At 51.2% G+C, this 23,534-nt stretch overlaps 1 protein-coding gene across 1 annotated transcript in view; it reads right to left on the reverse strand.

Moving 5' to 3' along the window:
* The window catches only part of COL26A1 (collagen type XXVI alpha 1 chain), a 179,946-nt gene extending 170,047 nt beyond the window's left edge, over nucleotides 1-9,899 (reverse strand). The window contains exon 1 of the mRNA XM_037054848.1: nucleotides 9,527-9,899. Coding sequence (XP_036910743.1) covers nucleotides 9,527-9,684 — 158 coding nt within the window. The 5' untranslated portion in view covers nucleotides 9,685-9,899. The remainder of the gene's footprint in view (nucleotides 1-9,526) is intronic.
* Nucleotides 9,900-23,534: the final 13,635 nt, after the last annotated feature.

A 23,534-nucleotide genomic window follows, 5' to 3' on the forward strand; every position in this document is an offset into this window, starting at 1 on the left:
CCTCAGTAGGTGCTCAAGAGTAACTTCTTGAAAGTAAGGCATCAGGGTACCTGCACAGGTCTTGGGGCAGGGCCCCTGCCCTCCGTTTGAGCCCCCAGCTCCAGCCTGCCTCCTGTGGGCCAGGGAAGGCTGGGTAGTTAACTGCCAGGCCTGGATAAGCTCCCATGCCCAAGAGGCAAGGATGGGTGGTGGGCAGTGAAGGCTCGTGCACTCATGTCCCAGGTGGGCTGGTCAGGGCCATGCTAGGGTGGAAACAGGTAGAAGTGATTCCACCTACGGGGAGTGGAAGGGACGTGGGAAGTGAGTTCTCGGCACTCACACCACAATCAGCCACCATACAAGAGGCACAGGGAGCTGCTCACAGAGAGGCGAACAGAGCAGGCAGTCCGGAAGACTTCCTGAAGGAAGGCTGCGCGGCGGAGGGCAGAGCCCGGGTGTGGGAGAGGCGTTTGGGGGTCAGGGAGTGGCCCACCAAGCACCTCAGCTCCACTGAAACAAGCAAAAGACCCCAGGGCCAGAGTCTGGAGGGCCAGGCGAGGAAACTGGAAGGCGCGGGAGGCGAAGAGACCCCTGCCTTCCCCCAGGGAGTGGGGTCTCCCACTGCAGGTCTTAACCTACAGGGTCTGTGGAATCAATTTGCTGAGTCTTGGCAAGCACTACTTTATGAACTAGATAGAATACAATAAAAAAAGAGAGAATCACATATGGTAACAGTAAGCATTATTTTGTGAAACTTGTTTCAGATGTGTGTGTACGCCTGCGCAGGCAGGCGTCCTCAGCCCCCATATAAAAGGTATTTCTTCTTATGGGTCATGATGAAAGACTCAAAAAACTTCATTCTCCGTGCACTGCTTCCCAAACCGGCTGCACCACAAAAATGCACCTGGAAAGCCATTAAAACACATCTCCAGGCCCTAGACTTCCTGAGTCAGGATAGGTCTGGATATCCAATTCTCTTATCTCCCCAGTTTATCCGGAGGAGGCCATCCGTGCTCTGCTGTTTAGGGGAAGCTGTTCCCAAAACATGGGAATGAGACCAGCTAACTAATTTGCGGAGCACAGCGCAAAACAAAAATGCAAGACCTCTCATTTAAAAAGCTGGAGAAAGCATGTCGTGAAAATACAGAACTACGGGGCTTTCCCCCTTGCTTCTTCAGCCTCTCTCTCCTGACCTGTTATTTGCATGCTGTTTCACATGCACTCCCTCAGGCGCAGGGATACTGGTGGGGCGCTCGCTCGCCTCCCTGCAACTCCAGGGTGTGTGAGGGCGCTTGTGTGCAGCCCTTCCCACCAGCCACGGTACAGAAGCTCGGTGCCCTACTCGGGGCACCTACAACAGACAGGCAGCCCTCAAGAGTACGGCCATCTGTGCCTCAAGACACACTAGAAGCCAAGGTGACAAGAGGATCTCCTTTGCCAGGTCACCCCACTGAACACTCTGTGGCACTGCCGGACCAGGGCAGAGACTGCAGCCACCATGCCCCACTCCAGGATGTCCCGGGGTGTGTGCACCCATTCCAACCCTCCCTCAGGCCACACCCAGGGGCTGGCTAGAGGCAGAGGAGGCAGCGGTAGAGAGGGGGAGGCCTAGTGGACCTGGGGTGCCAGAGGGTGGGGAGCAAACAGCTGAGAACCCTCCCCAACGAAGGGGTAGGAAGTGGTGATAAGAGGCAAGAAGAAGTGGGACATGGCACAGGCTGAGTGAGGATCAAGTCCCCGAGTTGCTCTGTTGTCCCCTCAGACCTCACTCACAGAGCACACATTTAAAGATAAGAGGACTGAAAATTTCAAAACGGTGAGCACAAAGCATTAAATCCCAAGTGTGGGGCCCTGTTTAACGATAGACTCTGGTCCCCTTGCTCACCAAAAGGGGTCCTGCCTGGGGGGATCCAGAGGGAGGAGGAAGGCAGTGGGGCAAAGATGGAGAAGCCGGGGCAGGGAGAAGAGGGGAGGGACATCACATCAGGGGTCAGGCCCTTTCCAAAACTGACCTGCCAGTGAGTTTCTAAATGGAAATCAAAAAGCAGACGCAAGTTCTGAATTTCATGCCAACACTTCTTAGGATCATCTGAAAACGGGTAAAATTCCTGAACATCAGGCCAGAAGACAGCTGTGTTCTGAAAAGAACAGGAAAAAAGCTCCCATGGACAGCCCGGAGGCTTCCCCTCTGGTGCACCTTGTCTTTTCTGAAAGGGGTATGTATGTGCAGGACCAGGGCCAGGGCCAGGACCAGACGCAGCGACTGCAAAGTGACCTGTGCTAGGACTCACATCTGCTCCACATTCATGGCCCTGGTGGGTTTTTGGTGAATGTGATTTGCTTCGCTCAACACAACAATGAAGCCCAACTTATTCCAAGCCCTGGGCTGGGCCCCAAACAGGTGGGTGAGTGACATCCCCCTTGGTACTCTGTCTGCTGGGGCATGAAGAGCAGCCAAGGTAGCGAAGACATGAGAAGAGAACATCTGGATGCAGACAACTTCACTCGGTCACGGTGATGCAGCCTTTATGACCAGACATTTGGAAAAAGGTCACCCAAGTGGCAAGGACTTGGAGCACACACATCCTCCCTCCGTTGGTGCAGAACCCACATAGGTATCCAGGGGCCTGGGATTCCCTTCCCAAAGAGCCGAGCTGAAGGTATGGCCAAGGGGCCACTGCTAAGGTGGGCGGGAGGAGCCAGGACTGGGGCTAGAGCAACCACAGTGTGTGCACACCGGGGTCCAGGCAGGACAAAAAGGAAAGGAAAGGGTGACTAGCCCTGAGCCACTGAGGCCAGCACAAAATTCAAGGAAGTCAGGAGTTCTAAATGTGAACCTGGCGGCGGCAGGGCGGGGGGGGGGGGGGGGGGNGGGGGGGGGGGGGGGGGGGGGGGGGGGGGGGGGATGTGCACGTCATTAGGAGGGTGCATTCATCAAGGTCAATGACAGAATAAATTTTAACTGTTTGTAAGCTTGATTTATAACTTTTAAATATTTAGACATACAGTATGTGGGCCTTTATCTGTACCCTAGTCCCAGGCCCCACAAATGTCAGGAGTGGCCCAGACCTGCAGGTGATATAGGCCAGGGAAGTCTACACTCACCCCCACAAGGCCACTTTGACCCAGCACCATGAAACGGCTTCAAAATGTACCTCCTAGGAAACACCACTGATGCAAATGTAAAATGACAGAATTGCTCGGGTGGGTGTTTGGATACTAACAGAATTACATACGCATTTACCTTCCCATGCAGAAACCCTACTTTTAAAAAATGTATACTAAAGATTTGTTTGCAAAAATATGAAATGAATAATGCACAACATATAACAGGGCATTATATGTGACAAAAGGTTAGAACACGCCGGGGTCTCCCTGTGCGGGGCGAGCGGTAGAGACGGCAGCCACCCACGGCCCACAGAACAGCAGAGCTGGCGGAACGAGGGCAGGAGCTGTGAGGAGCTGATGGTTGTGTGTTGCCGGGAGTGCGTTTAGCACGAACAACGGTGCACCGAAGATGATTGAGGTGGAAAATTTTGGCATACGTATTTTAACCACAATTTTTAAAATTGAGATAGAAACATGAATGCAGAAGGTATCTATGCCCTGATGTAGAGCAGTCACCGTAGCACACAGTAAAGCAACAAACTCCAAGCACCGGACAGCGCAGACAGGGGAGGAGGAGACGGATATGCGCATGCTCAGAACGGCAAGAAGAGGCAGTCCGAACACGGCTGCCCAGGAACAGGGGATAACCGTAAAGTTACGTGTACAGTATTCCAGTAACGAAATGAAAACGAAATGTCAGGATCAGACTAGAACTGCTCTGCAGTCCTCACAGAATGATGTTGAAGACAAAGGCCGTCACAAGCAGGAGCAATGCCCAGGCATTGTGGGATTCCTGGGATGCTGCCTTTTTGTGTGTGTATTCATTTTTTTAGAGGGAAGAGAAGAACAGAAATATCAATGCGTGGCTGCTCTCGCACGTTCCCCACCAGGGACCTGGCCCGCAACCCAGGCATGTGCCCTGACTGGGAATCGACCCTGGCTTCACAGGCCAGCGCTCAACCCACTGAGCCCCACCAGAAAGGGAAAAGGGTAGAGGCCTTTGGTCTCTCTTCCTCTTCATATTAAGACACTAATCCCATAACGAGGCCCCACGCTCCTGACTTCATCTAAGCCTAGTCACCCCCAAAGGCCCCACCTCCAAGTGCCATCTTGGGGATAAGGCTTCAATATACGAATTTTGAGGAAGCATGACATTCACTTCATGACACAGTATGATATGATATGATACGATATGATATGATACGATATGATATGATATGATATAAGGTGGACATATTATGAAGCATTCCTGCTCCCCCCTAAAAGTGACATTAAATCTAATCAAACCTTTACATCTAATCTTCAATGTAGAAGAGATACAAGCAGCAGAATATCAAATTACACACACCACTTTGAAACAACAAGCCAAACCAAGAACACGGACATTTCCTCAGGACAGCTGGCCTCTGTCAGCACATTGGCGCCCTGGGGGGCGGCGCTCCTTTCCAGGAGAGCAGACGCTCCTGCATGAAAGGAAACTAAAGAGACACAACAACAAGCAGACTCTACTTAGATCCAGATTTGAACCAACTAACAGCAATGAAATTTTTTTGGACAATTGAAGAAGGATGAGTGTAAATTGGATTTCAGGTCAATAATAAGGAACAAAAAGTAACAGTAGCAAGAGCCCAGGTGTACGTGACTATTACTGGTGAAGTGAACACAGATTTGCTTTAAAACACTACATACACACAGAAGGAGTATTCGGGGGCGGGGTGAAATACGGGGACAAAAATAGTGGTTGGCAAATCCCAGTGAGGGCTCTTGAGGGTTCATTTTACTCTCTACTTGTGTACAGACTTGAAAATATCCACTGAAAAAAATTAAATGCAATATATATTTAAATGTCCCCAAGTCAAAATGTTCAGCTTCAGAGAGAGCAATGGTTCCCTCTGATTTTGCGTCTCAGGGGACACCAGGCAGTGTCTGGACACAGTTTTGGTTGTCACAGTTTGAGGAGGCGGGGTGAGCTCCTGGCATTTAGTGAGCAGAGGGCAGAGCTGCTGCTGAACACCCTGCAGTGCACAGGACGACCCCGCAGCTGACCACCCAGCCCACACATCAAGGTCACCAAGCTTGAGAAACTTCAAGATAAAGGTAAGCAGTGTTCTAGGTGCCCATGGAGGGCATCTAGCTTATCGGGGAAAGGCATTCCAAGAAAACGAAACATATGCAAAGAAATGAAGGCATAAGAAAAATAATGCAGTGTAGCTGGTGCAGTGTAGAGAAACAGAGGATGGGCTTCTGAAAAACAGCCTTTATGCTGGGGAGGGTGGATTTTATCATGAAGGCTAGAGCTGCAAATACATCCCACCTGCTTAAACTTTCCTGTCCCACACTCATGGTGACATCATTTGAGTGTCCTGGCCGTCTTTCCCACTGAGCCCAGAGTCCACCTCAGAATCCTTCTTAAACACACTGACCTGGGCAGCTCCTATCAATCAGTGAGAGTTGACCTAAGAGTTAAAACCAGTCTGCCAAGCTGATGCAAGAGATGGTGGACCACCAAAGGGTTTTAACCAGGGGAAAGGCCTCTATTGCAGCAGAGAAAGGTCCGTTCATTGGGCAGATCTGCATTCTGCAAACCCAGCATCTGTGCACCCATTTCTGCTCCCCATGCCTTGTACACATGCCCTCCCAACAAGCCTCACACCCGAACCTGGGTTTCCATGGAGGACTCATGAGGAAATGGGCCCAGGGAGATCAAGGAATATATGCAAGTTCACATTATTAATTAGGGGCAGAGCCAGAAGCCCCTGCCCCACTGCAGTGAGGGCAGCAGCGGCCCTCAGAGCCACAGAGAGGCTCCGCTTTGGGTCTTGCATTGAGAGGACCCTGCTCATTCCTCCTCTCGCTCTGTCCCTCCCATGAAATGACAAGTCTGTGGGGCCAAGAGGAAGTACCTACCCAATTCCCTCCCTCTTTCTAGACCCAGCTTTGGGGGCTCAGGTTCCCCACCCAAATGTCCCCAAGTCCAAATTCAAGGCCGTGTCTCCCAAGCCATCCTTCTGAGGCTAAGGGGTGTGGACTGAACTTGGACATGCAGGTTGAGGGGTATGTAAGCCTGTGCATAACCCTCACAGTGTGAGAGGCATCCAGGGTAAAAGTTGGGCCAGGGCCAGCCCTCTCCCTCAACGTCTCCCAGAGCAGAATTCTAAGGCATCTAAGAACTCCTCACATGAACCTGGTTTTCCAAGTCGTTGTGAAGGTGTGCTCATCGAGGCTGGCAACAGATCCTACTTAACCCACCTAGTTAACTGTCATTAGATATTTAGCCCGACAGTAAGTGACTTCCCTCTGTCCTTGGGCCCCAGGCCCTGTACAGGAGTAAGTGGTTTATGGAATGAGTGCCATTCTTCAGGGGAGAAGCAAAAAGCCACCCTGTCCTTTGTCCCCTGGCCCACCAACCGGCTCTCCGGGCACACTCACTCCCACCTCTACTGAAGTCCGACAGATCCCACAGCTCTCCTGACTCCCCTGAGGAGAGTACTCTCTAAGAATTAATACTAAAACTTCATCTTTTATCTGAAGTAGAACTTCTCCCTCCCCGACCTGGGAGGTGTGCACCACGGATGGGGTCAGGCCCATCTCTGGTCTCATGCCCCGAGCCCCAATCAGCTGCTGCTGTTTTGGCCCCTTTCAGGCTGAATATAGAGATGAGCAGGAGACAACAAACAAGACCCTTAATAAATACCTGTGGGAGGGAGTGAGGGAAGCGGGTGAGATCTGCATACTTTAAAGAGTGTCCCAAATGTATGCCCTTTATTGGTTAGAATGGAAGGACTGGAGCATTGGGCGGGGGTGGGGAGGCGGTAGCTGGGGGCTCAGTCCGCAGCGCAGCCCTGCAATCAGTTAATGTTGTGTTTCCCTTTGGCTTTGATTTGGCATCTCAATGACTCCGAGAGAGTCTACTGGAAACAGCCCTCTGAGGAATTGGGGTCCTTTTCTTTTTGCCAAAATGGCTTAAACAAAAGGCTTCTGATGGAGACGATCAGAGCAGAGCGCTCTTGAGTAAGGCAAGATGCCCCTGACACATGTCAGATGGGACGCCTGGCCCAGGAGGGTGGGCACAGGCAAACACACACACACACACACACATAGATGAGAGCCATGTCTAAAAATCAGGTACCAACAGGAGCAATACCGTAAAATAAAGGAAGACTGTCAAAAACTGTTCTGTTGCTTTGCCTGTCCGCTGAGACCAAGCCACTATAAACAAACATCCGAAGCCAAAGCTGGGAAGTACACCATTCCTAACGCCGTCCCCACACCCTCTGCTGCTGAGGCTCTTGAATTTCAAGGATACGGGCCACCTGTGACTGATGAGACAGAAAAATGGGCTACCAGGCCAGCTGAAGCCTGCGATGCCCACATGGGGCTTTGCGTGGAAGGGCTCAGTTACACTCTGGAGCATCAGTCTCCAGATCTGGAAGCTTCCCCAGGCCTCCGTAATGCCTCCTAGTATTCTATTCGGGAATCTGTTTTCCACAAATTCATCCAGATCCTCCCTGAACGTGATTACTCACTCACTCTCTTCATGGACTTAACCTTCAGCTCTTCTCAGAGTGCATATTCCAGGCTGCAGGAACCGGTTTTTTCCTCCCCCACTATTTAACTACAAAAGTAATGCATGAATATACACTCCTATGCAAACAAGATGCAGACAGAGGGAAAAAATCAAACTTCTCTTTTACTCTCTCCCTTCTCCTCACCCCAGCCCCAGGCCTCTCCATATAGGTAACCATGGAAAATGGTTTCTTACAGACTTTCTTGCCAGGCACTTATACACCTAGACAAAGATCAGAATTTTTTTTAAGATTTTATTTATTTCTCTTTAGAGGGGAAGGGAAGGAGAGAGGGAGAGAAATATCAATGTATGGTTGCCTCTTGTGGGTCCCCTGCTGGGAACTGGCCTGCAACCCAGGCATGTGCCCTGACTGGGAATCGAACCCCGATCGTGTGGTTCACAGGCCCGCACTCAATCCACTGAGCTCCACCAGCCAGGGCAAAAGATCAGAATTTTTTTTCGTAAATGAGATCATGCTCTACATATCATTCTGCAACATGAAAAGCTTACTTTTCAGACTATCCTCACATGGCACTGTGCAGAGGCCACACTACCCTGGGTGTTTGCAGAATAGAACCTCTGGGTAAGTAGTTCCTAACAGAAGGGGGGAAATAAAAGTGCATGCAAGACTTCCCAGAAGCATTTTTATAAGCTTTTCTGAGTCTCGCCTTCTTACTCAGCCACTAAGTGTACGTTCTTCCCAGCACAAAATGTCCCCATCTCCTTCCTACACATTGCCAGAACTCATCGTGGTCGCCCTCCCAGGTTTGGTAAATACCAGGAGGAGAAAAGACCTGGGGTCTGTCTCTCGCTGTCCTCCAGAGCAATAAGCAGAATGGTACCAGAAGGCACAGGAAGCCAGTCCTGAGTTGCCACTGAACTGAGGGCCTCTCTCTGGGCCTCAGTTTCCTTGGTTAAAGGAAAGATGATAACTCCAAATGTTAACTCTGGAATGGTTTTAGGATCAAAAGAAACGGATGCTTTGAATGCAGGTTGTGCGTTCTAGAGAACTACTATAGCCGTGTGAATAGTAATTAGTGTTAAGTAGGGAAAAGCTAATTTTGACTGATTTGCCCAAATGAGGTGTTTAGAAACTTTTACTTGTGTGCTTCCGAGTTTTCTAGAGGAATTCGACCACCGCGCAAGGAGGCGCTGCCCCAATCTTCGCCGGGGTGGCCAGGGCGCCACCTGCCGGCGGAGGCGGAGGCCTCCTTGGGTGCCGGCACCGCGGGCTCTGTGACCGGGCCCCTACTGAGACCCACCGCGGATCCGTCCGATCTGAGCCGGTTCCACGTCTCCCGGTGGCTCGGCGTCCGCAACCGAGGTTCCTCCGCGCACCTAGCCCCAAAGATCGGACAGGATGGCCCCTTCGGTGCCCCCGGGCAGCCCGCAAAAGGCTGGGGGACCTGGACGAGCGGCCTTGGCAACCCGGGAACCTGCTGCCCAACACAAAGCCGCGGTCGCGCAGGTAAGCGCGGCGGCGCCACGTGAGTCGCCGAACGTCCCGGGACTGAGCCATCCGGCCCCGCTCAGCCCACGGCCGCCTCCCCCTGGCCTTGCCTCCGATTTCAGCCCCCCTCCGCCCGAAGCCGGGAGCCGAAGGGGAGGAGGTTGGGAGGGCAAGGAAAAGAGGAGAGAGGGTGGGCCCCGCACCTTCCGTCCCTCGGTCCCGTGCCCCCAGCCCCCACCATCCTTATCCCCCGGCACGGACCACCCCGCGTCCCCGGCCCCCCGACCTCGACCGCCCGCGCCCCCAGGCCCCGCTCCCCCAGCCCCCACTGTCCTTGTCTTCAGCCCTCGACCACTCCGTGTCCCCGGCCCCCCATCCTCGACCGCCGGGCGTCCCCAGGCCCCGCTGGCCTCGTTACTCACCGGCGACCCCCGTAGCCGCTGCCCGGAGAGCCGGCGCCGGGATCGGGGTAGCCGTGCTGCTGCAGGGCTGCCGCCGGGAAGGGGTAGAGAAAGCCGGTGCCCAGCGCCGACCCGCAGAGGCAGCAGCACGCCCAGGGCAGAAGGAGAGCCAGCCTCATCTTGCGCGGCCACCGGCGGGGACCCGCAGCCCCAGGCGGGAGGACGGTGGGGAGCGCACCAGCGACCGGACCGAACGCCCAGCCCCCGCCGGAGAAGAGCGAGGGAGCCGGCGAGTGGAGCCCGGGTCCGAGCGGAAAGTGTCTGGGGGGCGCCCACGCCTCTCCGGGGCCGCCTTTTAAAATTCAGCGAGGTGGGCTCTACGCCGTCAAAGGGGGCGTGGGGCTTTCTCATTAACCCTCGGCGGCCCGAGGCTCAGGAGGCGGCAGCGGCCGCGGAGCTGGGGTTCGAACTCCGCCGGGAGTCCCAGGGGCCGAAAAGCCCTGAAAACTAGACCTTGGGCCAGGGTCCCCGCGCACACAGTCTACAACCTTCCCAACCAAACCCGCTCCAGGTCCGCAAATGCTCGTGGAGTTCACTCCTTGTCTGGCAACTTCACCTGGGAAAGTTGTTTAAATCCCCACAACGTTGCTCTGTTAGGCTCTCTCCATTTTTCAGAGGTGGAAACTGAGGCTCAAAACCATTAAACCAGAAAAATACACGCTCCTTGTCCAGGGTTCTTTGGACCAAACCATTGCACACTCAGTTACCCTGCTTTCTCCTTCAGTCCTTACCTCCACAGCTATCTCTTCAGGTTCGAAGTGACTGGGAATGAGAGAAGCTCTCAGTTTGGGGTGAAAATTGGTCCCTAGAATCTCAGATGCATGAGGCATCCAATCTGGCAAGATGCTGGGGAAGGTGTAATACATTCTCACCTCTTACAGATGAAGAGGCTTGAGTTCCAGTCCACACGTGGCCCCTCCGCCACAAGCTGGTCTTCTCTGGGCTGCAGGATCCCGTCAGCACTTCCCCCTGCCTGAGACAGATGCGACCTGAGCCCATCCTGTGCCTCCTTCCCCAAGTTGGAAGTCTTTTTCTAATTCTGCCAAAAGCATCCTTGGGACTGGCAGAGGCCCTGAGGCAGGCTCTGCCCCTGCTAACAGTGGAACCGTCTGTAAAATACCTGTAGGACTGGAGGGAAGGCATCGAACATGGAAGTGCCTAATGGCCTGCAACGGTCCGTTGGCTTTTGCCCTCTTGTTTTCATATTCTAGTATGTGCCCCATGTGTTCATGCCCCGTAGGTACCCCTGGAGAACACGTCCCAGGAGACCAGACCCAACCCACCCCACCTCTCCCCAGCTACCCATCCTTATCAATTCAGTTCCCTCAAATCCTGCCTGGGTCTTTTAAATGCAACGTCCACACTTCCCAAGTGCAGAGTTTCCGTGGAGGAATCAGAATGGGTACAGCCCATCTCAGAGTGGACAGCCCCTAATGGAAAACATAGCTGGGACTTAGGACCACTTCCTTTCTCTCTCTCTTCATCCCTCTCTCTGGCAAGGCCTAAAAGATTTGGAGAATTTTGGTTATCAAGGGACTTTCAGTGCCTCCCCCAAAAAGAATCTGCACTGTGCTCCTTGGGCAGCTGGCCAACACAATAAGTGATGAGGTCATCCCCCCGACCCAGGAATTTGTGAGCATTCTGTCTTCCTCCTTCCCCTCCTTTACTTGCATAATGAGATCTTAAAGACCAGAAAATTCCATGTTGCTGTGAATTGGCTTTATGCTGCAGACATTACAGTAAGGGAACAAGACGTTTGTTTTTTATCTTAAATCCATTTTTCCAATGCCTGGGGCGGCACCCAAGCTAGAGGGACCAAAGAGAGGAAGGGAGAACACCACTCTGAGTATTGCAGGATTCTCTGAGAACAGCAAGCTCCAGGAAGAGAATGAATACACCCCAGAAACTTCAGGACTGGGACAGTCGTCCAAGTTTGGTCCTCCTCTTCACACCAGGGCACTAAGTTCATTCTGGCCCCATGAACATGTACCAAGAAATTTCTGTGTGTCCACACATTGGGCCAGGTGCAGTGAAGGCTGTTAGAGAAGCAAGTAACATAGTTCTCACTCTATAATAACATGCCTATACTATTCTTTAGGAAGGCATTAAAATGGCCTTTTCCCTTCAAAAGGCAGTAGGCAGTACAGACAAATAGTCTGCAAACAGGAGGCAGTTCCATTTAGATGGTGAGGGACAAAAGACAAAGATGCATAAAATCAAGAGCAGTGTTATTACCCACATTACCCAGACCACGAAGACTCAGGTCAGCTCCTGACTCTCCCACTAACTTATTGAGTGGCCCAGAGTAAACAGTGAAGAATGGATTGGCTGGTCCCTGAAGACCTTTCCAACTCTGACCTTCTGTAATTCTCCTTTCCCTTCATCGTCCACTCCCATCTCCAAGGCAGTGGTGCATATACCCAACCTTGCTGAAAGGTCACTCTTGCAGGCAAGATTTGCATCTGCAGCACCCTCAGCAGGGCCACGGGAGCCAAAAAGAGTGGAGAAAGATCCTGTGGCACCACACTGTTAACTCCCCACCACCACCCAGAGCTTCAGTCAGCAGAGTCCAATGCTGAGTACCAGCCGTGTGACCGTGGACAAGGTATTTAACCCCTCTGAGCATCCTCGTCTGTAATAATAATAATAATAACAACAACAGCAAAAACAGCACCTAACATATGGATTTGCTAGGAAAAAATCCAGTGAATTATTCACATCAGGTACTTGGAATGGTGCACCTGACACATTGTGATGAACAATAAGCTTAATTATTGGTATTGAATATTTGCAAGGCTTTGGTGAGGGATAGAATTAAAGAACACACCTTCCTCAAACCCCCAGGGTTGGGACAGCCAGTCAGTTCATACCTGGAAGTGCTCAGAGATTTCTCAAAAAACTCGGAGTCCCAGGATAACACCATACCTCTTATCTCCGTGGTCAACGACTTAAAACAAAACTTCCTTTTAAAATGGATACTGGCCCTGGCTGGTGTAGCTCAGTGGATTGAGCACAGGCCTGCAAAACAGAGGATCGCAGTTTGATTCCCAGTCAGGGCACATACCTGGGTTGCAGGCCAGTTCCCAGCAGGGGATACACAAGAGGCAACCATACATTGATGATTCTCTCTCTCTCTCTCCTTCCCCTCTAAAGATAAATAAATAAATAAAATCTTAAAAAAATAAAATGGATACTGTAGCGAAATGATATTGGGTAGGGTGCGCCGTGTACATTACTTTGCAATAGAAGACACACTGCTGGTGGGCAGCAAGAGTGGGGTAGTTGGAGCGGCCCTGGAAACACTGGGACACTTGCGCCCTGGGCAGGTCTACAGCATTTCAAACATGGGCATCCCTGGTTCGCCTCTGATCAGCCCTCCACACGGTGCTTGTCTCTATATTGCACACCAAACCCTCCGCATTCCCTAGATGCATGTGCAAATCTCATAGAGGCAGACGCCATTGTTTCCAAGAGCCCAAGAAAGTGAGGATTAAAGGCTTGGAGCTGAGACCCTGTTATAGAGCTTGCAGCTCCTCCCCCAGTTCCTTGGTGACCTTTGCTGACCACCTAACCCCAGAAACCTCAAAAAAATAAAAACTGGACAAATAAGAGTCAGATGTGTTTCACTAACTTACTTCCTCAACCCTTACTTCCTGAAACACACAGGCAGGCATTCTCAAAATCCGGGTCTCCCAGATGTGGAGATGAGAGAAAAAGTGATTTTCCTGGGATCCTGTGCTCTCTGCTCTCTGGAAGTTCAAAGGCACCTTAGAATCGAGGCCGTTTCTTCAAGGGGGGGATCAGATTTCTCGGTGGAAGAAGACAAAGCCACTCCTCCCCGTCGCCACCAGAGAAGTGGGCTCCTCTGCAACTGTGTTTTCTGATAAGAAAAGATCAGTCAGCATCCTCTCCAGCAGACAAAAAGCAGATCTTCGCTTCTGCTGAAGTCAGCAGAGAGAGCCCCTGAACAAAGAAGTAAATACCCATCACGCTGGAGCCAAGGTAAATATTGACCTTCTGGCATGATAAATCCTCCTGTTAATCTAAAACAGAAACCTGCCCCCCTCCCCATTGCCCTATAGACATGGATCCTGCAGTTCTAGAAGTTTGGGGAGGCAATGTAGGAACAGAGTGATTTTCCTGCTGATTTCTCCAGCAGCCCACGTCCCTGCTGTTCTGATGCCAGGGCCGTGCAGAAACGGGCTGGCGTTGACTCAAGGTAGCGGGAAGGTCACGACAGAAGGGCTGCTTTGTTCTGCTCCAGACTTGTGCTTGACCAGGGCAAAATATGAACAGAACACGGGTATTTTGGCGATTGACCCTGAATTTTCTTTACATAGACACCCCCCAAATTTCACCCAGGCCCCATAAAAGGGAACTCTTCTTTGCTCAGCATTCCTACAAGTGTAAGCCTACCTGTGGGTCCCAGCATTGCCAGTGAAATAGGCATCCAGAAGACAGCAAAATAGGTGGCTATTACAAAATAGCCTATGATCTTAAACAGAAGTTAAAAAAAAAAAAACAACCTGAGAGCAAAACCTAAAACACACCGTAAGACACAGAGTGTGCCCAACTGCCCATGCTGAAAACCCAACTAAAGTGTGCTGATCAGAAGTCTGACTGCTGGCTAATGCAGCCACAGCTAAACAAATACCTCCCCAGGAGCTGAATGAGATTCCTTGGTGACGAATGATGAAAGGGCATGTCGTAGCCTGCTGGGGCTGCTACAACAGCATACCATTAATTGGGGAATTATAAACAACAGAAATTTATTTCTCACAGTTCTGGAGCCTCGAAGTCTGAGATCAAACCAAGAGCAGATTAAGTGTCAGGTGGCAGCCTGCTTCTCAGTTCCTAGAGAGCTACCTCCCCAACCCGTCCTCACCCGGTGGAAGGGGTGAGGCAGGTCCCCGGAGTCCCTTTTGTAAGGGCACTAATTACATCCGTGAGGGCTCCACCCCCATGACCTAATTGCCTCCCAAAGGCCTGGCTCTCTAATGCCATCACTTTGGGGGTTAGGATCTCAACATATGCATGGGGAGGTGGGGGGTTCACACAAACATTCAGCCCAGTGCAGGGGACTATAGCTATAGAACAAAAGAGCGGGAACGCCCTGGGGTTTTACTGTGCTGACTTCACAAGCTTTACCCTGGCACAGGCAGAAAGGTGGCAGGAAGTTCAGACAATGAATCCACATCTAGATGTCCCACCCAAAAGTGCCCCAGGCTGAGGGCTTGTAGCAGGGAATCTGCCCAGCACTCCCCCCCCCACCCCCGCCCCCCAGCTCTCCGCAGCCTCTTCGCTGCCCAGTTCTGCAGTTCAGCACTTGGAGCTCCTACCACGGAGCTGGCGGTAAACTAAACCATCAGTGAGTGAAGAGGAGAGCTGCCAGGGCAGGTAGGAGAGGGATGTTTGATTTAGAAAAGGAGAGGCTGGGGGAAGTGATCCAGCTTTTTCAAGCCATGCAGCAAACAAGAATTAAACTTGTCTGAGGATGAACTGGGGGCCAATGGATGAGAGATGTCAACTGAATGAATATAAGGAAGGACTTTGTAACAGGTTGGATTGAGCTGCATGTCAGCTGGGGTGGGGATGGCAAGGGGTGAGCTCTCCACCAGGCGAAGAGTGGGGTAACAACTGGTAGAAACATTGTACTTAAGCAGAAAGCACTGCAACAGCCCTTAGACTGATTCTAGACCCTAAAGGCAAGAAGGATTTAAGCAACTGTAGAATTTTTCCCAAACGGGCATGAATGAGTATCATAGACTCCACTGGTCCTCACCAACGCCAGGATAGAGAAGACCCTCTCAGAAGCCTCCTCGCTGCCAGGCAGAGCCACGCCGTGACTAGCTCTGGCCAACGGGGTGTGAGCAGAAGGAACCGGTGCCACTTCTGAGCCAAAGAGAGAAGAGAGAGTATGGGTTCTCCAGGCTCTCTTAGTTCCTGTCACTGAAGACCTTCCCTGGCTGGACCCTTGTCAGCCTGAGCCCGGGTCCCTGAGTGCAGAAGGTAACTCCTCCACCCACTCCCCCCTCTAACTAGCATTGGACATCTTTTGTTTTGAGATGTTGGTTGTCATTGCAGCATCACATATGCATGGTTTGGTGGCTTGGTGCAAAGTGGCCTTTTGCCCTGCAGTAACTATTAGAAAATGACCTCATGAGGGCAAGGTTGGACCTTTTGATGCTTATCTACCTGCACTTTTGCACAACCTAGGTCATTTCCCAGCTGTGTCTCTCACTCTCACTGAGCAAACTCTCATCCGTGGCAAACCAAACTGCATGGGCCCTGGTGGTACCCAGGCAGGTTAGACATAATTTTGCCCTCAGTTGGACTTACAGGATCCTTAGGAAGGCTACAAATAGACATTGTCCCTAATGCCATACAATCCAAAGTTAACAGCTCAGAGAAGCAAGTGGAGGCTGAAAGTCCAGTGGTGCTTTGGGCAGGAGCCTGGCAAAGGGGCGGAGGCAGGATTATATGCTGGGTTAAAAGGGCTGGGGAGTGAAACAGCTGGGAAGGAGCTCCCAACACACCTGTGCACACACCAGGTGCATGCGTGTACCTGCAGGCACAAACGAGGGCTTGAGAGAGACCATCTCCCAAAGAAGCTGTCCGGGTGAGTGAGGACTCTGTGTTGCGATGCAGTCTGTCACCTGACACCTTTCTCCCTCTACCCATGACTCTAGAATATCAGCCTCACCCCCAGCTCCACCCAGGAGTCCAAGGCTCATGCAAGACCCATGAGGAATTGTTGTTTGTGGGGTTTTGGGGACCAGGCTCAGGCTAGAGGTGGCCTGATCAGGGAGTCAAAATCCAAGTCAGAAAGCTGAGCAGGGTGAGGATTACAGACTCAGAGAGCAAAATCAAAGATGTGTGCAAAAGATAGGTGTGACAGGGAACCAGCCCTCAGCCTGGGCAATCGCCAGCAGGGTAGTGCTGCTGCCCCTGCCTGGTCCTGTTGCTCTGAATGCCCCCATCCTCTCAGTGCCCTACGCTGTTGCCATGGACCACCCTCGGACATCTTCGTCCCCATCTCCCAGAGGCCTTCAAACTCAGCGGGTTAAGAGCTGAACTCCATTCCAGGGTCACTGCCTGCCCACACTTGAGCAAGCTAAGGAAAGGTACCCCCATTATTTGGATGGACACAGCCCTAGGTACGCTCAGCCCATAGAGCCCAGGCTGGATGTCAGCGCCCACTAACCCATCTGCAGAGGTGAGCAGGGCATGTTCAGCCCTGTGGACCAAGCCCCGCCCACATGGGTTTCTCCATGTGCCCACCACCCAGAATGAAATCCAGCGCCCCCTGCCCCGTATCTGATGGGGTCTGCACGCCTGCTCCACTGTGGGTAACCCTTAGATCCTCTCCCTGTACACGCCCTCCCCTGCCAGCTCTCACGACCACTGCCAAGGTGCGTGTTCTGCCTGACTTTTGTCAGGTCCTCTATGGGCTTTGGGAATAACTCCCCAAAAGGTGCCCTTGCCTCCTGTGTCCCCTCCCTCTACCTTTTCTTCTGTGTGGCTGCCAGAAAGTTCAAAATGCCCCCCAAAATACAGTATGATTCCCTCACTCTCAGAAACAGACCTCTGCTGGCTCCCCATCCTCACCTCCTTGACAGAGCCCTTATGTCTTTTACCACCTTTTCCTGGCCTGTCTTCCTGCCTAGCCTCACCCATCAAACACGCACGTTCCCCTCTCACCCTCTCCCCTTCCCTACACCCTCTCCCCATGAGCTAACCACGGAGCAACACTGGGAGTCCCTCAATGGGCCAAGGTCGTCCCCATTGCCATGGCTGCACAGGCTACCGCCTCTGTACAGAATGCCCTTTGCCAGAGACTGAAAGTTTCTGTCCCCTCCCACCCCATAATTCATATGTTGAAATCCTAATCCCTAATATCGTAATATTAGGTGGTATGGCCTTCGGGAGGTGCTCAGGTCCCGAGGGTGGAGCCCTCTTGAATGGAATCAGTGTCCTTATAAAAGAGACCCCACAGAGCTCCCTCACCCCTTCTGCCCTCACAAAGGGATGGATATCTGTGAACCACGAAGCAGGTGCTCACCACATCACATCTTCCAGCACCTTGATCTTGGACTTCCCAGCCTCCAGAACTGTGCAAAATGAATGTCTGCTGTTTATAAGCTGCCCAGTCTGCATATTCTGTTACAGCTGCAATAAACTAAGACGCTCTTCCACTCTTGCTCTGTCTCTTCACGGGGAGCCTTCTTCAGGATCTAGCTCTTCGCCAACTCCCACAACCAACAGGACTGAACCCCACTCTGTGCTCCAAGAGATCTTTCCACAGCCTTCTCTGTGGACCCACTTCCCCTTGCCATGCTTACTTCTCAACACATTTGCCATCTTCCCCACAACGCATTGCACACACCAAGACCAAAGGTAATTTCCCACTCATCGAGCCTCCTGGACGTAAAGATCACCTCAGCCAAAGTTTGATAAACATTAGCTGGATATCTGGGTAAATCAGTGAACTATTCAGTTCATTCTCCTAAGACCCCAGGAAGAGGAGAGCCAGGGCCAAACTGCCCTCCCAAGGGCGTCTGGAAGACACACATTAAAGTGTTGGGCCCTGACCAACACGATTGTGCTTCTTATTTCTTGATATTTGGCAAAAAAAGGAGAGAGAACCACAAATGAAAATGTTAAGTGAGGCCTGTAGGTGGCCAGACCAAGGATGGAACTTGCCATTCATTCTGAGAGGGACTGGTGCCTGCCCTGCTCACATCTTTATCCAAGATTATTGAATTTAGCACTTAAGAAAGAATTGTCAGGTGTGATCTTCAAACCAAAAGTCTCCAGGTAGCCTCACATATGTCGGCCCACCATAATCTCATAAGGACTTACCATGGAGGTCTCACTGTGCGTAATCTAAAACACTTCCCCGTGCCCCTCAAAAGGTGCGTTTTGCTGAAAACCACACAGGAAGGCAGACCATATTCCCTATGGGGTGGCTTTGATACCAAGGCTCAGAAGAAAGGGAGAGAATGAAGGGTTGTTCCACTCGATAAAACCTTACTGCAATTTACTATAGTGAAGTGTCTGTTTGAAGTTGCAACAAGCTCTAGATAAGCCCTTCATTGAGAAACCAGGAAAAAAGTGCGGAAGGGGGGAGGAAGAGCGGTCAGAACGGAACTCTGACTGGAGAGTCATTAATTAAGACCATGAAAGTCCTGTGGATGATCCTTTGATTGGAAAAATGGAGGCCTGCAGAATTAAAGGCTTTGGAGGGAAATCTCTTCATGCTAAAAGAGCCAAAAATTATTTCAAGGGTTTTCAAATCAAGGCATTATTAAAGCCAAGGTGTAGGTTGCCACCAGAAGCCCCTGTCAGTTTAATCAAAATCTTATGGGGATGAGGGGCACAAAGCAAGTAACCCATTTTGCTTCAAAGCCCTGTGCAGCCGTCTGATTCCACTCAAGGGCACTTTCAGTCTGGTATGTGCACTCTCCCAGGGCCACCCAGGGGACTTGGCCATGGGGAAGCAGCCCCATGGTCCAGCACACACCTCCGGGTACCACCCAGAGGTTGCTCCCCTTTGTGCAGGTGTCAGCCTTAGGGTGCGGAGCCCACCTGGTCCTGCGGGGGTCTCTCCCCGGTCTTGCTCTGCGACCCCCAGGCTCTAGAGCAAGCATTCAGGTCCAGCGGGACCCCAGGGGAACCCCAGCTGAACCACTTTCTCTGGGTGCTTTGAACAACTTTCTTAACTGAGGTTAAGAAAGCTTCAGTTTCCTTCTCTCTCTGTGAGGTGAAAAGAATGTTCTCCCCTAAGGTCACTGGGAAAATTCATCCCTGCATGCATTCCTACATATAAAGTCAGAAAAGGGAAGCTCAAGGTGTGCCACTTCACTTCCTCTCTGCCACCATCCCTAAGTAGTAGCTTTCAGAAAAAAACATGGTTTCAGAATGTAGATTATTCATTCCCTTCCAGGCCTTTCCGGAGGGTGCCAAGCATAAGGATTTAATCTCACTTTGAGCCTGACATTCAGGCCGAAATGCCCTCTTGGCCTATCCCTTGTCCTAGCTGCTCTCCCTCTAACACCTGCAATGGCTCCCAGTTGCCTCCTCCTTGGCCTGGCAGTCAAGGCCCTTCACCACCTGGCCCCAACTGCCTTTCTAAAATTATCTCTCACCGCTCCCTTTCACATATATAAACCTCAGCCAAGCCATATTTATAGGGTTAGGAAATCACAGCAGCTGAGACTGCCCATGGCTTGGAGCCCAGGACCCAGAGGTAAGGGCACAGTTCTGTCCTCAGGAGCTGGAAAGATGGATAAGTGAACCCACAGGTGTAAGCAATATGTCACCTGCTGAAACAGAACCGTGCACGGGGTGCTGAGGAACCGCCAGGAGAGGGCCCGACTGCTAGGTCAGTCTCTGGGGGTTACAGGTGTCTCAGAAGAGACCTGTGTGAGCCAAGAGTTAGGCATGAGTAGGAGTTCACCGGCGAGGAAACAAGGAGGGTGTCAGAAGGGGCAACAGCCAGAGCAGGGAATGGCACAGAGGCAGCCGAGCCGAGAGGATGTGGGGAGAACAAAAAATGAGGTCGTATGGCTGGAATGACAGGGACACAGCATTAGGGACTTGGGAGGCCAAAGCTGTCCCATTTGCAGGGGATGGGGCACCTCTGAAACAAGAAATGATATCAGATTCGCGTTTTGGGAACATCTCTCTGGGGGCAGAAGGCAAAGCAAACAGGAGCTGGGAAGGTTAGAGGCTGGGAAAACCAGTTCAGAGGCCCTTGCAGAGGAGGGCTAAGGGCAAAACTTAAAGATTAGTGGACATGGTGTTGAGGGAGCAGAATCCTCAAAACCTGCCGACCAGTTAGACCTGCACTGTCACATACCGTAGCCACCAGCACACGTGGCCACCGAGCTCTCGGGAAGCAGCTGGTCCAATGTGAAATGTGCTGTCAGCATAGCGCACACACCAGATTTTGAAGACATAGTTCCAAAATTTTTTTAAAAAGTAAAACATCTCACTAATAAACTTTACATTTCTTCTACGTTGAAATGATCGTATCTTTATACATTGGGCTAAATAAAATTGTTAGAATTAATGTTCTTTAATTCTCTTAAATGTTTTTAACATGGCTATTCAAAATTCAAAATCCCCTCTGAAGCTGGCATGACATTCCAGCTGAGCAGTGCTGGATCAGCAGGGCCAGGAAGCGGGTGCGGGCCTCTAGGACGCCTCTGGGTCCCCACCCAGGGCGCCGAGCGATAATAATGGTGAGGATGTGTGGCACGCACAGCCCCGGCTTCCGGGATGCAGATGCTGTCCCAAGCACCTCAGCTACGTACTCTGTTACTCCCCCAACAACCTAATGAGGTGGGTGCCATTATTATCTCTATTTTACAGATGGGAAAACTAAGGTACAGGAAGGTCATAGGCAGAGCTGAGCTTTGGACCCAGGCAGTTTGACTCCAGGGTCCAGGCTCATAGTCAGTACAAACCCTGCCCACCTCTTAAAATGCCTCAAACCGAGCCTGGGGAGGCAGGAGCAGGCTGGCCAGGTGGGAAAAGGAATTCATTTGGGGATGCGTTGAATGTGGGGCCTCTAGGATATCCAAGGAGATTTTTGCAGGGGAGGTCACTGAAGGGACAAACCTAGAGTTCAGGAGGCAAATCCATGCTGGAGACGGACTGTGAAGTCACGGAGTGGGTCAGGAGGAGCCCAGGAGGGAGCCCCGCCAGACCACTCCTCACTCAGCCCGCCCTGCGCTCCTTCCCGCCTCCCTCACCTCTAATCCCCTCACCTCTGATCCCCTCACCTCTGATCCCCCCCCTCCCGCCCTGACATACATCGGATCGACTCATTTGAGAGATATTTGTTGAGTGCCTGGAACATGCAAGGCCCTTCACTGTAAGAACGTGTTCACTGCAGCAGGAGAATCATTTGAAAGAAAAGCCCTGACAAAGCAGATTAAATGGGGGGATGAAGAGACTTCTCTGCTTCACATAAAACTGTTGGAGAGGAATTTACCGTGTGTTCAGCAAACAGGCCAAACCAAGGCCCTGCTCTTAGGACTCTTAGTTCTGCTCAGGGCTTCCAGCAAGACACAAGAAAGCAACAGGCATGCCATTCGTAACTGCCAGGTGTTATGGGGGACGGAGAATGCCGCTTTAGATGGAGAAGTGGAGGCTGGCCTCTGGGAATAACAGGAGGGCAAGAAGAATACCCACCCAAAGCGAGAAGAACTTGGGCTTTGAAAAAGTTCGATCATAGATAAAACAAATACGTAATGTGGGGTCAGAAAAGATCCTTCAGAGATCACTGCAAGTGGGGCCTCCAGACACTACGTGCCTCACGATGTGGTTTAATAGGGCCATTCGTGAAGAATTTGTGTCTGAAAGAGAAATGGAGCCACAGTCTGATGAAGCCACTGCATCTAACGATGCGTGTGCAGAAAATGACAGGATAGAAAGAAACTAATTCAACAACACCAGAAGGAAGCCATCAGCCAAGTGCAAACGCAGGACATTCTCTGAGCCAGCTGACCTGGTTTCTCCAAACAGCAATGGCAAGAAGGCAAATAAGAGGAGGGGAGCTGCTGTAAGTTGGAAGAGACTTACCAAACGCATTGGGTTGGGTCCCGGAACAGAAAAAAGGGCATTGAAGGAAAACTGATGAAATATGAATGAACTCTGAAATGTAGTTTGTAGCAGTGTACTGATGTTAATTTCTTACTTTTGACAAATGCACCCTTGTTGTGTAAGGTACTGACATTAGTGACAACCGGTAAAGGCGCACGGGAGCTGTGTCAGCTTTGTGACTTTCTGCAAATCTGAAACTATCACACAATGAAAAGGTAATTTTAAAAAGTTAGCCTTCGCTGGTGTAGCTCAGTGGTTTGAGCTCAGACCTGTGAACGAAAAGGGTCACCGGTTTGATTCCCAGTCAGGGCACATGCCTGGGTTGCAGGCCAGGTCCCCAGTTGGGGCACACAAGAGGCAACCACACGTTGATGTTTCTCTCCCTCCCTCTCTCCCTCCTTTCCCTTCTCTCTAAAAATGAATAACTAAGCCCTGGCTGGCGTAGCTCAGTGGATTGAGCGCGGGCTTGCGAACCAGGCAGTCGCGGTTCGATTCCCAGTCAGGGCACATACCTGGGTTGCAGGCCGGTTCCTTGCAAGCTAACTACCAGCAGGGGACGCACAAAAGGCAACCATACATTGATGTTTCTCTCCCTTTCTCCTTCCCCTCTAAAAATAAATAAATAAATAAAATCTTTAAAAAAATAAAATAAAATAAAAATGAATAACTAAAATCTTTAAAAATTTTTTTAAATAACCAACCTTATTAAAAAGAAAGTTAGAGAGATTTTAAAAGCATAACAGCCAGATACTGTGTGTGGCCTTTGTTTGGACCCTGGTTTGAACAAATCAGTTGTAAAAACATCTCAAAGGCGACCAGGGAAATTTGGGTATGGACTGGATATTGGACAATATTGAGGACCTGTTGTTCACTTTATTAGGTGTGATAATGGCGGGTGGTTGTGCTTGTAGAACGCCCCTCTCCATTACACACTTGTTTGTATTGGTGAGACAGCACGGTGTCTGGGACGTGCTCTAAAATACTCAGAAAAACAAAGTGACAATAGTAGATAAAATATGACTGAACATGGGTGAAAATTGTTGAAACAGATGATGGGTATGTATTTTAAATTGTCTGTATTGACAAGTGAAGAAGAAGAAAGAGAAGGAGAGAATGGGGGAGGAGGAAGAGAAAGGAAGGGAAGTAGCAGAAGGAAATCTGCATGCACCCTCCCCCGTTGAGAGGTTTAGAGGCTTCCCTCTGAGATGAACAGTCTGGTCTCCAGCTTGCTTTGTTCCCCTGGTCACGCAGAGCTCACCACCAAGGCACCAAGTGACATACTTTCCACCCGAACGATGGCATCACTAAGGTAGCAGCACAGGGCAGTGCCGGGGACTCAGGTCCTGGCATCACATCT

This window comes from Sturnira hondurensis, unplaced genomic scaffold (assembly GCF_014824575.4).
Source record: "Sturnira hondurensis isolate 20B ecotype Veracruz unplaced genomic scaffold, ASM1482457v3 Scaffold0008380, whole genome shotgun sequence".
Lineage (NCBI taxonomy): Eukaryota > Metazoa > Chordata > Mammalia > Chiroptera > Phyllostomidae > Sturnira > Sturnira hondurensis.